The sequence below is a fragment of the Hylobates moloch genome, unplaced genomic scaffold (genome assembly GCF_009828535.3).
Source record: "Hylobates moloch isolate HMO894 unplaced genomic scaffold, HMol_V3 SCAFFOLD_5, whole genome shotgun sequence".
Classification (NCBI taxonomy): domain Eukaryota; kingdom Metazoa; phylum Chordata; class Mammalia; order Primates; family Hylobatidae; genus Hylobates; species Hylobates moloch.
The window spans coordinates 21427889-21443529 of NW_026652280.1; the positions used below are offsets into that span (position 1 = coordinate 21427889).

Sequence of the window (15641 nt, forward strand, 5' to 3'; positions counted from 1 at the left end):
CTGCCCTACAGACGCCGCGACCCCAGCATCATTCTAGACTGAAGAAAACGAGGGCAAGAAGTCTTGTGGTTTTCCTTCCACTCTGTCAAAACATTTGGTAAAGCAGAGGTGTCTTTGCTAACAGCAAATATCCATGCATCAGGAGTCAGGGCAACGTGAACAAGGTTCCGCAGTAGGGACTCTCACTAATCTCACAACATCGGGGAATGGTACAGAAAGGTGACCTGTCTGGCTGGGCACAGTGGTTTGCACCTGTAATTCCAGCACTTTCAGAGGCCAAGGCGGGAGGGTCACTTGAGGTAAGGAGTTTGAGACCCGCCTGGGCAACACAGCAAGACAACATCTCTATAAAAATTTTTAAAAATTAGCTGGGCATGGTAGTGTGCCTGTACTCCCAGCCACCGGGAAGGCTGATGCAGGAGGACTGCTTGAGCTCAGGAGTTTGAGGTTACAGGGAGCTAAGATTGCACCACTGCACTCTAACCTGTGCAACAGAGCAAGACTCCTGTCTCTTTTCAAAAAGGGTGGGGAAGAGAGAGATGAGGGGGGAAAATGAAGCAAGGAAGGAAGGAAGAGGAGAGAGGAAGACAAAGTGAATGAGGGAGGGAGGAGAGAGGGACAGGGATGGAGAGGGAGGGAGACAGGAGGAGAGTGAGAGAGGGAGGGAGGGGGAGAGAGAGAGAGAGAGAGAGAGAGAGAGAGAGAGAGAACAGTCTAGTTTGCTCTTTTATTTACCAAAACTGGAGTGGGAGAGAGAAAAAAGCTTATGTGGAAATGTTTGTAAACTGATCATATATTCCCTGCATGCTCACTTAGTGTATACTGAACATGGCACAGTCTTTGCTCAGTGATTCCAGATCATTAGAAAGATCCATTATTGTGGCGCTGGCTATATAGCACAGCAAGCCTCCCGCAGAATGGAGATTTGCCAGCCCTGTGCATTTACCCATCTGCCATTTCCAGTGCTTCCCTCTGGGAAACCTGGTGGGCTGGGTGATGTGGAGCCTAGGATTGACATATTTTTAAAGGATGTTGCATGCATTCATATACTTAAAGACTAGGAGGTCAACACAAAAATGTAAACAGTTGTGTGGTTGTTAGGGAGTAAAGAGGTTTTTATCGATATTTGCGGGAGACAGTTACTATCCTTTAATGTCATTTCAGTTTGTGGGGTGGGAAGGAATACAACTAGAACAAACAGCCTAAGAGTTAGATCCTCTGGGGCTCTCACAGGAGTAATTGCACAAGCTATTTGGTGCAGGGATTTTAAGACAAACACTTTTTGGCCCAAGGGCCATTAGTGTTGATGTTGTGATTCTCAGCAATGCCCTAGACAGCGAAGGCTGCTCAGCAAGGCCTCTGGAGGGAAATGTAGCTCTGCAAAGAGTCTGCAGATCACAGACAGACTCTGCACAGAGTAAGGTGCTGCTCCTCAATGCGGGAGGAAGAGGAGAAGTCAGTTCTAAATGCTAACGAAGAAACGGTGCAGAGGACAAGTCCAAATGCCGGCCTGTACCTTGAGGGACCTCATGGCCACGTGTCAGCAAGGGAAACCAGCCCCATGAAAATAACAGGAGGTGTACAGTCCCTGGTGGCCAAAAGGGTGCAGTCCCACCTAATGGGTGTGTCCAGCACACACCTCTAGCCATGCAGCCTTGCACAGATGCAGGCCCAGTGTGGCTAGATTGCCAAGACCGTCCAGAAACCTGGAAATCTGGATTTGTATTATAATACGGGATCTCCCAAACGTTGGCTCAGGATTTGTATTTTTTTGTTTCAGTGCTCCACAGGCCAAATAAACTGCAAAGTTTGGTCCAACTGTCTGCAAAGCTTGGTCTGACCTCTGATCCAGAAGGGCTTACAGTTGAGCAAAGGGACTTCAACGTATGTTCAGCCTCTTTCAGAAGTTTCTCCATTAGTAAAAGAAGGAGATTTACTTTGTACAATGTTTTCAAAGAAGGGCAAAGAAAGAAAAAACAAAATTTCCAATCCTTTGGAAGTAAATCAATATTTAAAATTTGCAGGTATACAATGCCAAAACAGCCCCTCCCTCATTACTTGCTGGTCACCTGGGGAAAAAAAAATGTTAATTTTTGACAGTGGAGGGATGAGACTGCCCCCACATTAACCCAGGGATCAATTTTAATCACTGATTATGGCAGAACCAGTCATTGTGTCCTTCCAGTCGCATGTAGCCTCACCCATTCCTGCCTCAAATTTGATCAAGCCTTTAGTCCAACTTCCAATACACAGTACGTACAAGAAACACGGGGAAAAGAACACGTTCACTCATTGATGATGCCACCAGGACACGATGGAATGTCGTAAGTGAAACAACCTTCCTACAAGTCGTTGAAGGGGACAGACTATTGATAGTGATAGGAAGCCGCCAAATGCCTTGGCAGATAGGGGAGGGTCCCCAGTGAAACCCCCATCTTCGAGCCAAAAACAGCCTGAATGCTGAAAGACTGGACTGCTGGTCCTGGATGAAACCCACAACCCAGAGTGCGAACTTCTGTTCCTGTTTGCGCACCCTTTCGTGATTGATTCTTTCTGAACAATGCCTTTTAATGAATCAAATGTTGCCTTTTCCAGTACTACCTGCAGCCTGCCCCTCCCCTATTCTGAGCTCATAAAAAGCCCTGGGCCCAGCCACATGGGAAGGAGAGAAGCACCTGACTGCAGTCCCTCTCCACCGAGAGCTATTCCATTGTTCAGTAAAATTCTACTCTGCCCTCCTCACCCTTCAATGTCCAGCATATCCTCACTCTTCTTGGGTGCCATGCAAGAACTCGGGAACCACTGAACACGGGTACAAGCTATAACACAGGTGAGCTGGGGCACCCCAGCATGGTAGAGTGAGACCCAGGTGGGGTGTTGCTGGCTGGGGGTCCCCAGTTTGCAAAGAGACCAAGAGTAAAAAGCTTTTATCACTATTCTAGGTTGAGTGTCTTAATAGACCTACCAATTAAATGCAATACAGAATTCTCACTTGAATTCTGGTTTAAACAGTCCAGCTGTAAAAGGCATTTTAGGGTCAGCTGGGGAAATTCAGATAATGGATCAGGTAATAGAGTCCATTAGGCAATTAGTCTTAATTTTGTGAGAACAGTACTACAGTTATATAGAAACATGTTCTTGTATTTTAGAGGTTTGGGCTGAAGTATTTAGGAACTAAAAGTCATGATGTCTGTAATTCACTTTTGAATACTTCAGGGAAAAAAGAGATGGAGCAAATACAGCAAAATGCTAACAACTTAAACCTAGGTAAAGGGGACTGAGGTGAGCTGTGTCAAAGAGCTATCCTTACACAGAGTTAGGACCCCATCACTCTTAATCACTAGGCGGCAGAAGGACTTTCTGCCATGTCCCTCCAATACCCTTGAGCCCATGTGTGTTTTAAATTTCAAGTCACCAGCTCCCAAAAGAAAAACTGATAGCAATCCAAGCAGGTTTGATGCCAATGGCTCATCACACACATTAAAGGAGCAACTGTGAATGAATGTCTTGCAACCTTCTTTATGAAAGCATGAGATTCTATAGTTGGTTTGTCTCAGCCAACATTGCTAAGTTTTAAGAAAGCAGCTTTATAGTCTCAAACGCATCCTAGGTAACCTCAGATGAAGCCACTGATCATAATTAAGGAGAAAAAGGGAGGGGAGTTAGGTTTAAAAAGTTGCATTAAAATGACCCTATTTAATGACTGCTTTAAGCCTATGACAAAAGGTTAAATGTCTTGAGCTTACTGAAAAAGAATAGTTTGAAATTTGAAAAGCTATCCCAAGTTTAAAAGAAAAACTTTAAGATCTTACTTAGCAAAATATACCTATTCTAAATCTAATAATAGTTGATGATACTCCAATTCAAAAGGCTTACTCAGCTACCATCAAATACAATGGCCAGCTCTTTAAATCCGCTAACACAAAAAGGTACCACTCAAAAAAAGAAATCTCAGGGTTTTCGAGGAACCCTAATAGTCATCTAGTCCCATTCAATTCTCAAACTTTTATCCTCAAGAAGAGATCTATCACTGAGCACAGCATCAGAAGTCGCATAAATCTGAATTTAATGGGTCGCACCACTCCCTATACCCTTGTTTGATCTCGGGCTGATGATAACCTCTCAGTTTTCTTACCTATCAAATGGAAATCCCCTCTTCACAAAATTTAGGCAGAATCTAATGACATTACATTGGGTTCCATACACATTGCCAGCCAACCTGTGAGCACTCAAGTAACAGCCTCTAACTAACTTCTATTAAGAGATTAGGCCCTGGCTCAATACCTAGCTCTACAACTTACTAAATTTTTCTTGTCTCAGTTTCTTTATCTGCAAAAAGAACAATAGTGCCTGCTGCATAGGACTTTGCTGGGAGGACCCAATGAGCTCCCATGTAAACAGTTCAAACCACATCTGGCACATAGCAAGTGCTCAAGAAACATGAGCTGCTGAAACTCACTACCCTCCTTCCTTACACCCATGTTAAGAAAGCACGACTCACCTACCCTAACTGCACGCTTCACCACGGCCAAACACCAAGGACTTGTTCCTGCCCCACCACAGAGTGTCTAAAAGACATCCAGAAGAGTCAGTGGTCTGCTGAGCCTGAGGTTCCTGCTGCTGTTTTGGCCTCTGTTTCCTGGACCTGCCTTGGTTCCTGACCCTGTTGGCGGCTGCCTGGTGCCTGCCTCGCCACCTGTACCTCTCCTCTATGGAAGGATGGCCACGGCACTCCATGGTGCCTGCGTCCTCCCTAACCCATCACTCATGTCCTTGGCTCTCTCCTGACCCCTAAGGTGAGGGTCAGGTGCAGAGCCATGACCTTCTGTGCCCAATCCTAGCTGGGCTTCATGTACCCCTAAGCAGAAATTTCTGGGACCTACCACAAGAAGAGAGTGTGCTCCTTCTGTAGGGTATAAAGTAGTCATTCTGCACAAACATCAGCATCAAACGGAGACCGTTCCTTGCCTGCCATCCCACTGACTCCCCCAGATTCTTTTCTCAGAGCCCAGTCTTGAGCTTGCTTCCCTTAACCTCCTCTCTCTATGTTCACTTTTCATCCAACCCCTAGGCAGGCCTCCTGTGCTGGTCCACAAAGAGCCTTTGTGAGAATGAGAAATAAGCACCTCTCCTGGATGCTTGGGAGAGATGCTTGAGGAGCCAATGGGACCTCCATGACAATGAGAAAAAAGTACCCCTTCCTCCAGGCTGGCCATCAGGTGCCACAGCACACCATATTGTGTTCCATTCAATGAATTCAAGGCTGTTTACCAGGCAACTGTCATGTGCCAAGATTTCCGGACCTGCAAACAGCAATAAGACAGGGCTGGAATCTCTGAGCCTCCCAAGTCCGCTAAGACAAGGGGCCGCAGGAGGAGGGAACTTGTAGACCTGCTATAGCCCCAGGAGCAGCGGTGTTCTGTCCCCTTGGGCTGGGGTGATGAGGGGGGCAGCAGTGTTCTGTCCTCTTGGGGTGGGGTGATGAGGGGGGCAGCAGTGTTCTGTCCTCTTGCAGTGGGGTGATGAGGGGGCAGCAGTGTTCTGTCCTCTTGGGCTGGGGTGATGAGGGGGGCAGCAGTGTTCTGTCCCCTTGGGCTGGGGTGATGAGGGGGGCAGCAGTGTTCTGTCCTCTTGGGCTGGGGTGATGAGGGGGGCAGCAGTGTTCTGTCCTCTTGGGCTGGGGTGATGAGGGGAGCAGGGGCCTCAGCAGGAGAGTTGCTACCTAAACTGGGCCCTGACACATCAGAGGGCAGCTGCCAGAAAGGATGTGAGCAGATGCCAGGCAGAGGGGAAAACACAGGCAAAGGCAAAAGGCAGCGACTTCATGGCATATTTAGTGAATGTGAGTTTCTAGTGAAGGGATGGGAAAGGGAGGGAAGGAGAGAGGGAAGAAGAACGGGCTCACTTCATGCAATCTTTTGGTAAATACTTCCTGAGAACCTGTTAGGTGCTATGTGCTATAATAGGTCCTGGAAAATAAAAATAAATAAATAAAATAGAATCCTAGTCATCAGAGGAGAAAAATCTAATTTCAGGAGAAAGAAACAATTCTAAGTATAAAACAACAAGTCAACCTCACAGATAGAACTATGCACAGCACTTCCCAGGGGTCATGGACACCCCAGAGACAGGGAGAGGTCTGCTAGGGGACAGAGCAACAGCCTGTGTGACGGAAGAGATGGGGACCCAGCTGGTGAACATAGGATGGGCCACTGAAGGAGTCACCAGATAGGGGTGAGGTTAGGGCAGGGTACATCCTTGGGAAAGGGGACAGCAGAAACGGGACACAGGCACACAACGGTGAGCTGTGGCCACCCCATGTGGGCTTGTTTTGAGCAGGGTTTTACTTCTCTTTTGATGTCTTAGTGGCATTTTACGTGAGGCCTGCTTTTTTAAAAGGTGCTTTTTATTTTTTTTTTCTTTTGCTTAGCATTTCTTTAAGCTGTTTTGGGGAAAAAAAAAAAATCACATTCCATTTTTTTTTCCCATGATATAGATAATAAAGGCTGGACGTGTCTGACCTAGGGTGACTGCAGTCTCAATTTACATCTTATGCCCGGATGTCCCATTCAATGTCGCATTCATTCCAGACAAAAGCGTCCCAGTTTAGATGACAGATTCTATGATTATATGACTGCCCTTTTTTGTCCTCAAGGTATGGTCCAAAGGGAAGCATCTTTCTCTGCCATTGCTGTTTCCCACGTGGGCCAACTGCTCAGATGTTCAAGTGGAGTCGCAGCTCGGTTATCCAATCTGCTCTGAACAAAGGCTCCTTTAATAAAGTGAGACTTGGCTGGAAGGAGCTGAAAATGATCTTGGATCCTAAATACTGGACTGGGGCAGAGACGGCCGAAAAGGACAAGGGCATTTCAGGCACAGGCCTCTCAAGGGGGAAGGGGCCACCTCCAGCTAGGAGGCAGGCCCCACACTTAGGGCCCCAGAAACCCCCGGCCTCTGAGCTGGAGCTGGAGGCAGCTTCCATCACCACCTCAGAAGGGCAAGGAGAGATGACGTGCTCCAGTCCTCCCATCACCCGCCCCGACCATCCTGCATCCCCAAACATCACATTCTGCCCCCCAACCACCAATCCCTTCCCAACCTCAGGCCAAGTGGCCCAGGGAACCTCCCTTGGAAACAAAGGAGTCCGAGTCCCAGAGATGCAAATCCCTGATTTTAAACACATCATTGTCTACAGGATTTCTGCCACTTTAAAGGCTCTGAAATGCCTCTCATGAAAATGCCCTTCCTCTTCCGCCCATTATCCTGTCTATAGCAAGGGCTCCAATGCTTACCCGGCCTTTTTGCTGCTGAGGGAGAATGAGGTGTCTGATCAGGCACAGAGGTGGGGGGAATACTCAGGGAAGAGACTTGGAGAAAAGGCATGCCGGTGGCCCAGGGCTCTAAAGGAGACGGTGGCTGCCAGACAGGACACTACCAAACCTCCGCCCAGTGACTGCTACCTTGAAACACAACAGAGCTGCTGCCAACGGAAGTCACTTTGGGGTTCTTCCCCACATGCCAGTTACAAATAAACTGCTATCCTTGTTGTACACTAATATACGGTGGCATGAGTGGTTTTAAGGGATTTGCCCAAGATAGCATGGAGGGAGAATGCAGGTCGTCTGGCAAAATTTTAAGGCAATAAGCAGTGCCACTCCAGAGTGAGACGCCAAGATGGCATTAACCCACACTGTCACCTCACACTTGCATCTCAGACCCACTGGCAAATGCGTCCCTGAAGAACTGCAGCACTTCGGAGGAGGGAGGAAAGCAGGGATGTGTGTGCCTACTTATCAATCTAAGAAAATGAAGACCAGAACCAGGGTTCAGAGTTTCTGATGCATTTTCTGGCACTTGGTCCACCTGGCCACAATACGATTTATCTTTCTAATTAATATCACGAATATTCCTTTCCACCATGTCCCTTAGAAATGACCCTGCCTGCTATTATCTAAACAGTAAAAATTCAAGGTTCAAATCTGCTCTTCTAAGATTTGGAGGCTAATTCCACTACAAATTCAACCTTAAATCTACTTAACTTGCTTAGAAATACAATGTGAATCAATTTTTTTTTTTAATGGAAGAGTTTGGATAAAACAAAATAAAAACCCAATCGAGCTTAAAAAGAAATCACCAAAATTTTCTAAATCCAACTTCCTCCTTCAGCACTATAGATTTCATTGGAAAGAGTGAGAATACATATTTTTAACATAAGAGCACAATCCACTACCAGTCGGCATGCAAATGTTTACATTTTTAAAAGATAATTTTTGTGTTTTTTTTTCCCTTGGTGCTATATGTTAAGTAGTAGGAGAAAGACATTAAAAAGATGTCTGTCCCCAGTAAATTTCTAATCTAGTAATAAAAGCAAGTGAAAGAAATACTAGGAAACCACCAGGTAATGCATCTGCAAAAGCTAAAAATGACACTGCACCTACTGTGGCAGCTAAGAGGGATTAGGAGAGGAAAGACACACGCTTTGATACAGGAATATCAAATTTTCTTTCTTGGAATTTTCTTGACAGGCTTCATGGAAAGGCAGGGCATAAGGTGGGCTTTGGTAGAGAGCAAACTTGTGAGTTTCAGGAAACAGTATTTCAGCTGGGTAACAAGAGCCCAGACTCACGGAAATGGCTGAAAGTGTTGCTCTGAAAGGGAAGAGAAGGGAAGCAGGGATGCTTCTGCCCATGCCTAGAGACCTGGCTTACCCTTGCATGAATGCGGGCACATGGTGAACCACTCAGTGTGACTTCACGGTCAAGCAAGAGAGTGCCTTCAGGTGGGATTTGCTTCACTCTGACACTATCAGCAGTACAGGCTGATGTCAGCGTCCCTGTGTATAAGGTTCTTCGTGACACCACTCAGAGTCCTAAGCCTCCGTTAGTCACTTGAGGCACTTCTAAGTACAACAGTTTTTTAAAAGATTTCACTGACATTTGCAACAAATTTTTTTCTAATTCTTTTGGTGCCATTTTAGTAACTTAACAATTGCTTTAATAGACAAAACTCAATCATGCATGATCTATCGCAGGTGAGAAAATAGAGGCGTGCTTACTAATGGCAGCAAAAGGTTGCTGTGGGGGTGTGCGGGATGGAACAGCTAGCTAGCTAGAAAGGGGCTTCTTTACAGAGGGACTTCAGTGTCAGGCAGGGGCACTGAAATCTAGGGGTCACCAAGGGCCACTGCACAGGGGACTGACAGGGAGAATCCAGTGGCTGGAACTCTCCTCACCAGTCACCTGCCTTCATTGTTAAACCCCACAGTACTTTCAGGCTACTGTGCCACAAAGGAAAACGTACTGGGTAGAGGCAGGAGGAGTGTTCCTGTCACTCCTCAAACATCACTGGCCCACGTGACCTGCACAGGTAGTTTAACCTTTCTGGATTTAAGCTTTGTCAACCATAAAATGGAAAAGTTGGACTAGAACATCACTCATGTCCATTCTAGGTTTAAAGTTCAAAAGATCTTTGGTCTCCAAAATCTGGTTAAATTCTAGTGCCACGTGGCTCCACCCTCACCCTGCTCCCAGTCCAATAACTTCATGCAACACATCGCTGACAGCCAATAGGAACAAAAGGGCTGATCTAAAGATACAGGAATATCAAGTGCAATACTGAAAATAAAAAAGGTGAAACACACAGAAAGATCTGGCTGCTTCCCTGCTGGTACTTCTAGAAATGCCACAGAAATCACCACATCCGCCCCAAATCACCCAATCTCTTAATTCAGATTATACAAGTCAAGAATATCCAGTTCTCCTAGAAACAAAATGACACTTTTATGTTTCCCTAAGTTAGAAATATTTTTAAAGTATTAAAATAAGCACAGCCATAGTCCCAAACTGTATTTTTCTACTGAGAATACAATACCAGAAGCTAATCTCATGAAATTAGCCCATGTGAAGAACAAGCCTGTTAACTACTGTTGTGATGCTAAGTCCAGAAGCCCTGTGCAAAATGTGGTCCTGGAACCAGCTGGACCAGCATCACTTACTAAATCAGAATCCCTGCAGGTGGGGCCCAGCCAGCTTTGGCTTAAGAAGTCCTCCAGGTGATTCTGATGCGTGCCTGAATTTGAAAACTGCTTATCATTTTTCAGAAGTCCACAGAAATAAAAACAAAGCCAACATACCTGGCTCCAAAGATGTCCTTTTTGGCGAGATCAATTCCAGAAACAACTTTTACTCTGAGAATACGGGACTCTCCCTGTGAGAAGGAGAACAAAAAAAGAGGTTAAAAACCTGATATTCAATCAATCACTCTCTCATCCAATATTAAAGTCATTGATTTCTACTCAGTCCAGTATTGGGATACAGAACAAATCAATTCAAGCATAAGCAATTCTTCCTTACACTGAAGTTCAAAAAGCAATATTCCAGCTCTAAAAGTCTGTGACTCTAGACACTTACAACATCCAAGTTAATTAAGCACAAATTTAATTCAAAGTAAGTTATTAAGATCAATTACTCCTGCCATTTAAAGTTAGATTTTCCAGCTGTACCAAGAACACAATCGCGCACAAAAAACCATCTAGATAAATGTCCAAGTGCCACAAGTTTGCATAAATATAACAAATAATTCCTCTTTTGAAGTTGACATATTTGTATGTGACCTGCAATAGAAAAGAATTTAATGTGGTAAAACATTTCAAAATTATAGTGCTTTTAAAATGTTGGCATCAACAAGCAAAAATAATTCCTTAGTTCCAGTAAAAAGAAATAAAAACCATTCTAAATGGAAACCACCCCAAAGTGTCTTGGAAATCAATCAACTGTTCATTTGTTCATCATTTCTTCATTCATTCCAATATTTCCTAAGAAGCTCTTATGCCCGGGGCCTTGAAATACAGACATGAATATACTCCAGGCTCTACTGAAGGCAACAAACAGCCCAGCAGTACAGGACCCTGTGACAGCTTAGAGAACTAGTTAAGGGCTACGACATTTAGGACAGGTGAGATGGCCTAGGAGAAGGTGGTAGGCAGAAGTCCAGGATAGCTCAGGTTTCCAGTTTGGGTCATGAACTGTCAACATAAATTGAAATAGAGGACTGTGTCCAAGGTGTCTATGAAGCAATCGGATGGAAAACATGTATCACTAAATGGGGAGAAACGTCTGGTCTGAGTTAGAGACTCACTCAGCAGTTATCAATGTAGAGCTGGCAGTTATAACCAAGATCTGCAGAAACCTAGCCTAAGAGTGAGAATAAAAAATGGCTCAGGGGCCAGGTGTGGTGGCTCATGTCTGTAATCCCAGCACTTTGGGAGGCCGAGGCAGGCGGATCACGAGGCCAGGAGTTCGAGACCAGCCTGACCAACATGGTGAAACCCTGTCCTACTAAAAATACAAAATTTAGCCAGACATGGTGGCATGCACCTGTAATCCCAGCTACTCAGGAGGCTGAGGCAGGAGAATTGCTTGAACCTGGGAGGCGGAGCTTACAGTGAACCAAGATCACACCACTGCACTCCAGCCTGGGTGACAGTACAGGCTGATGTCAGTGTCCCTGTGTATAAGGTTCCTTGTGACACCACTCAGAGTCCTAAGCCTCCGTTAGTCACTTGAGGCATTTTCTAAGCACAATAGTTTTTTAGAAGATTTCACTGACATTTGAAACAATTTTTTTTCTAATTTCTTTTGGTGCCATTTTAGTAACTTATCAATTGCCTTAATAGACAAAACTCAATCGTGCATGATCTATCACAGGTGAGAAAATAGAGGTGTGCTTACTAATGGCAGCAAAAGGCTTCTGTGGGGGTGTGCGGGATGGAACAGCTAGCTAGAAAGGGGCTTCTTTATAGAGGGACTTCAGTGTCAGGCAGGGGCACTGAAATCTAGGGGTCACCAATGGCCACAGCACGGGACTGAGGGAGAATCCAGCGGCTGGCACTCTCCTCACCTGTCACCTGCCTCCATTGTTTTTGAGAGTCCGTCTCAAAAAAAAAAAAAAAAAAAAAAAAAAAAAGGCTCAGGATGGAGTCCCCAAGAACACAATGGCTGACAGCGCAAGAAAGAAGTAATATGAAATTCATCTACCCAACATGTTTAGTCAAGACCTAGGTGAGGGCAAGAAAACCTCAATGATTATAGAATGTCGAAGAGAACAATGGCAGGGCAAAAATAAAACATGGAGGGTACAGGATGGTGGATCTTTGTCAATTAGCTGCATAGATCAAACATACATCCATGCAATGGACACACATCCTTGAGATACTTCACACTCCAGAAGTCTTCCATCCAACCGTCCATCCAAGCAGGTATCCCAACACAAGACTGCCCAAGTGGCAAGCACAGTGTCCTCATAATACAGTAAAGAACATGCATATGGTAAAGAAGATGTTCTCAACTCGTTTGTGCCAACGTTCTTTCAAACATGGCCTGCTTTCAAGGTTGGCAGGACTGAATGTGTTTGCCAGTCTTCATGAAAGGATTAAGGGATGTAAAGTAACACCAGGCAAGCCAGGGATAACTAAGACAACACCCTACTATACCAAAGGGTGTCTCAAAGTGCTTACAGAAGCATCAGGGGTTAACTACTCTTCCCTGTTCCCTGAAGCACTGCAGGGACTGCTCTGCCCATCTCTGGAACACTCACGGGCTGGGAGTCAAGGTTCTTTCTTTAGCACAGGATGTTATGTAGGCCAAGGCTCTTTTCTGGTTCTCACAACAAGTTGTACCCTGCTGCTAATCATCTGATGCCTCCATGGCCTGCTCAGCTCAAATGATGTCACTGCTAGAGCATTTTTTACACATGCTTCAAAACCTGAAGTACCTATAGTACCAGCTACTCGGGGAAGGGCTGAAGCATGAGGATCACTTGAGTCCAGGAGCTCAAGGCTGCAGTGCACTATGATCACGCCTGTGGAAAGCTACTGCACTCTAGCCTGGGCAACATAGCAACACCCCATTCCTTTTTTTTTTTTTTTGAGACAGAGTCTCACTCTATCACCCAGGCTGGAGTGCAGGGGTAGGATCTCAGCTCACTGCAACCTCCACCTCCCAGGTTCAAGCGATTCTTCTGCTTCAGCCTCCCGAGTAGCTGACATTACAGGTGTGTGCCACCACGCCCAGCTAATTTTTGTATTTTTAGTAGAGATGGGGTTTCACCATGTTGCCCAGGCTGGTCTTGAACTCCTGACCTCAGGTGATACACCAGCCTCAGTCTCCCTAAGTGCTGGGATTATAGGCATGAGCCACTGTGCCTGGCTGCAACACCCCATTTCTAAAAAATTTTAATGCACAGAGAACCTGTAATGACATTTCTTTATTCCACAAGTATTTACTGAGTACCCATCATGTGCCAGACACGTTACCTGGAGATAGAGATGTAAACAAGACAGAGTTTCTGCCTCAAGCAACCCACCATCTAGTAGGCGGAAGACAGACTATAAATACATAATGCAAGATAATTTCTGATGGTGGCAAGTGCTCCAAAGACAATATGACAGTTAAACAAAAGCAACTGAGTAGAGGGAGAGGGAAAAAGCAACTGGGGAGAGGAACATTTATGGCTGAGAGATCAGGAAAGGCTTCTTTGGCAAAAAGACACTGGAGCTGAAGCCTGAAGGAAGGAGGCCGAGTGGTGCGGCGGGGCTGGGAGTTGCAGGAAGGGCTGACAGCAAGCCCCGTGTGATGGGGGAAGCTGGTGAAGGATGGCAGAGTCAATGCAGGGCACCGTGGGACCTGACGGGGTCAAGGACCACAGAGGCCAGCCTCAGGAGAGGGTGGACATTATCCCGACCACTGCGGGGGGAAGCACTGTAAAGTTTTAAGCAGGCGAGTGACAAAATGTAGCTTCAGTCTTTGAAAGAACCACTGTGGCTGCTGTGAGGGAACAGGGCAGGAGGGAAAACAATTGGACAGAGATTCTGGCAAGAACTTTTAATAAGATAGAGATGGAGAGGTGAGCAGATCCAGCATATAAAAATGTGTCTGAAATAAGCTTTTTTTAAAAAAAGTTTCAAAATGGTTTATAAAATTGAGTTACAAACATGCTAGCTGTTCCACAGAAAGGTGTCCCTTTTCTACCCAGACATGCAACTTGACTACATTTCCCAGTCTTCCTTGAAGTTAGGTGCAGTCATGTGACTAAGTTCTGGCCAATGGAATGTGGCCAAAAGGTATGAGGCCTCTTCCAAACTGGCCCCACAAGCCCCTCCCACTCAGCAGCCTTCATTCTCATCCATGTCTCTCTGCGAAATGGGGAAGATCCTGGAGATAAAGAAGGAAAAACCGTATGAAGGGAGTAGAGCCAAGTACCCCCACCTCCTGACACTCCCCAGAAATGAACTGGAGATGAGACTTTTTCTGTTTATTCCCATCCAAAACCAAAAGTTGTTATAGCAGTCTACCCTCCAGTACAATGTAATCTCATTTTTTAAAAAATGTCAACGATACAGCTGCATAGAAAAAGACCTGGAAAGGTTGATGTTAGTAGTAATTACCTCTGGAAAATTAATCATTTCTTGGACTTACTTGCATTTTTTTCCTTTTGAAGCATTAAATATTTTGGTTTAGAAACCAGACTTTTGTTAAAAAAAAAAAAAAAAAAAAGGAAATATTAAGGAAAGCAAAAGAAAAATTTTAACTTCACCGTTAACGACACCATCCAGGCTTGATTTTGTCATAAGAAAAACAAACCTGCCAGGCGCGGTGGCTCACGCCTGTAATCCCAGCACTTTGGGAGGCCAAGATGGGTGGATCACTTAAGGTCAGGAGTTCAAGACCAGCCTGACCAACATGGTGAAAACCCTGTCTCTACCAAAAATATAAAACTAGCTGGACGCAGTGATGCATGCCAGTAGTCCCAGCTACTCAGGAGGCTGAGGGAGGAGAATGGAGGCAGGAGAATCGCTTGAACCCAGGAGGTGGAGGTTGCAGTGAGCCGAGATCGCACCATTGCACTCCAGCCTGGGCGACAGAGTGAGACCCTGTCTCAAAGAAAAAAAGAAAGAAAGAAAGAAAGAAAGAAAGAAAGAAAGAAAGAAAGAAAGAAAGAAAAATAAACAACCCTATGAGTTATTTCTTAGGTGACTCACAAAGGTACAGAGCTGCAAATATGGAAGACGTGAAGGGGTTCTCTTATGTAACATGTAGGCAACAGCTGGGAGGTGACCTTTACTGAGCAATTACTGTTTACAAGCACCTGTTGCAGGAAATTTTACTCCTCTCTGAAGCATTACTCTATAAAAATAGTTTACACATGCATTTTAGAGACACAGCAAAAATGTCTTATCTTTGCTTCCTCAAAATGACAAGCTTAAACACAGATAAGCAGCCATCGTCAGTCTTTTAGGAAGCATATGATAAGGTGTGTAACCAAATTATCAGATGCAGTGGCCCCAGGCTGAGCCATTGTACTTTCTGAAGCATTTTATTTGTTTCATAAAATCTATGTGTGACATTTTGAACCCTGTTTATGACTCCAGTAGAATTAAATATTTAGCTAAGGTGGCTTTGCTTAGACAATGAAAATATTATTCATAGATTGGCTGTAGAATGCAGAGAAGAAACAGCAGAGTAGAAACTAGGCTGAAGAGAAATTTCAGCATCTCTTCCTGTTATTAATCTATTGTTCTGCATTGTTATTGTGTAACAGGTGATTCTATAAGCTTTACATATGTTTTTCTTTTACACTGAATT

At 45.0% G+C, this 15641-nt stretch overlaps 1 protein-coding gene across 9 annotated transcripts in view; it reads right to left on the reverse strand.

Annotated features, from left to right (window-relative positions):
• The window catches only part of NEDD4L (NEDD4 like E3 ubiquitin protein ligase), a 359974-nt gene that overhangs the window by 226084 nt on the left and 118249 nt on the right, over positions 1 to 15641 (reverse strand). For all 9 annotated transcript variants that reach the window (XM_032152182.2, XM_032152178.2, XM_058438299.1 and 6 more), the window contains exon 2: positions 10133 to 10206. In XM_032152182.2, coding sequence (XP_032008073.1) covers positions 10133 to 10206 — 74 coding nt within the window. The remainder of the gene's footprint in view (positions 1 to 10132; positions 10207 to 15641) is intronic.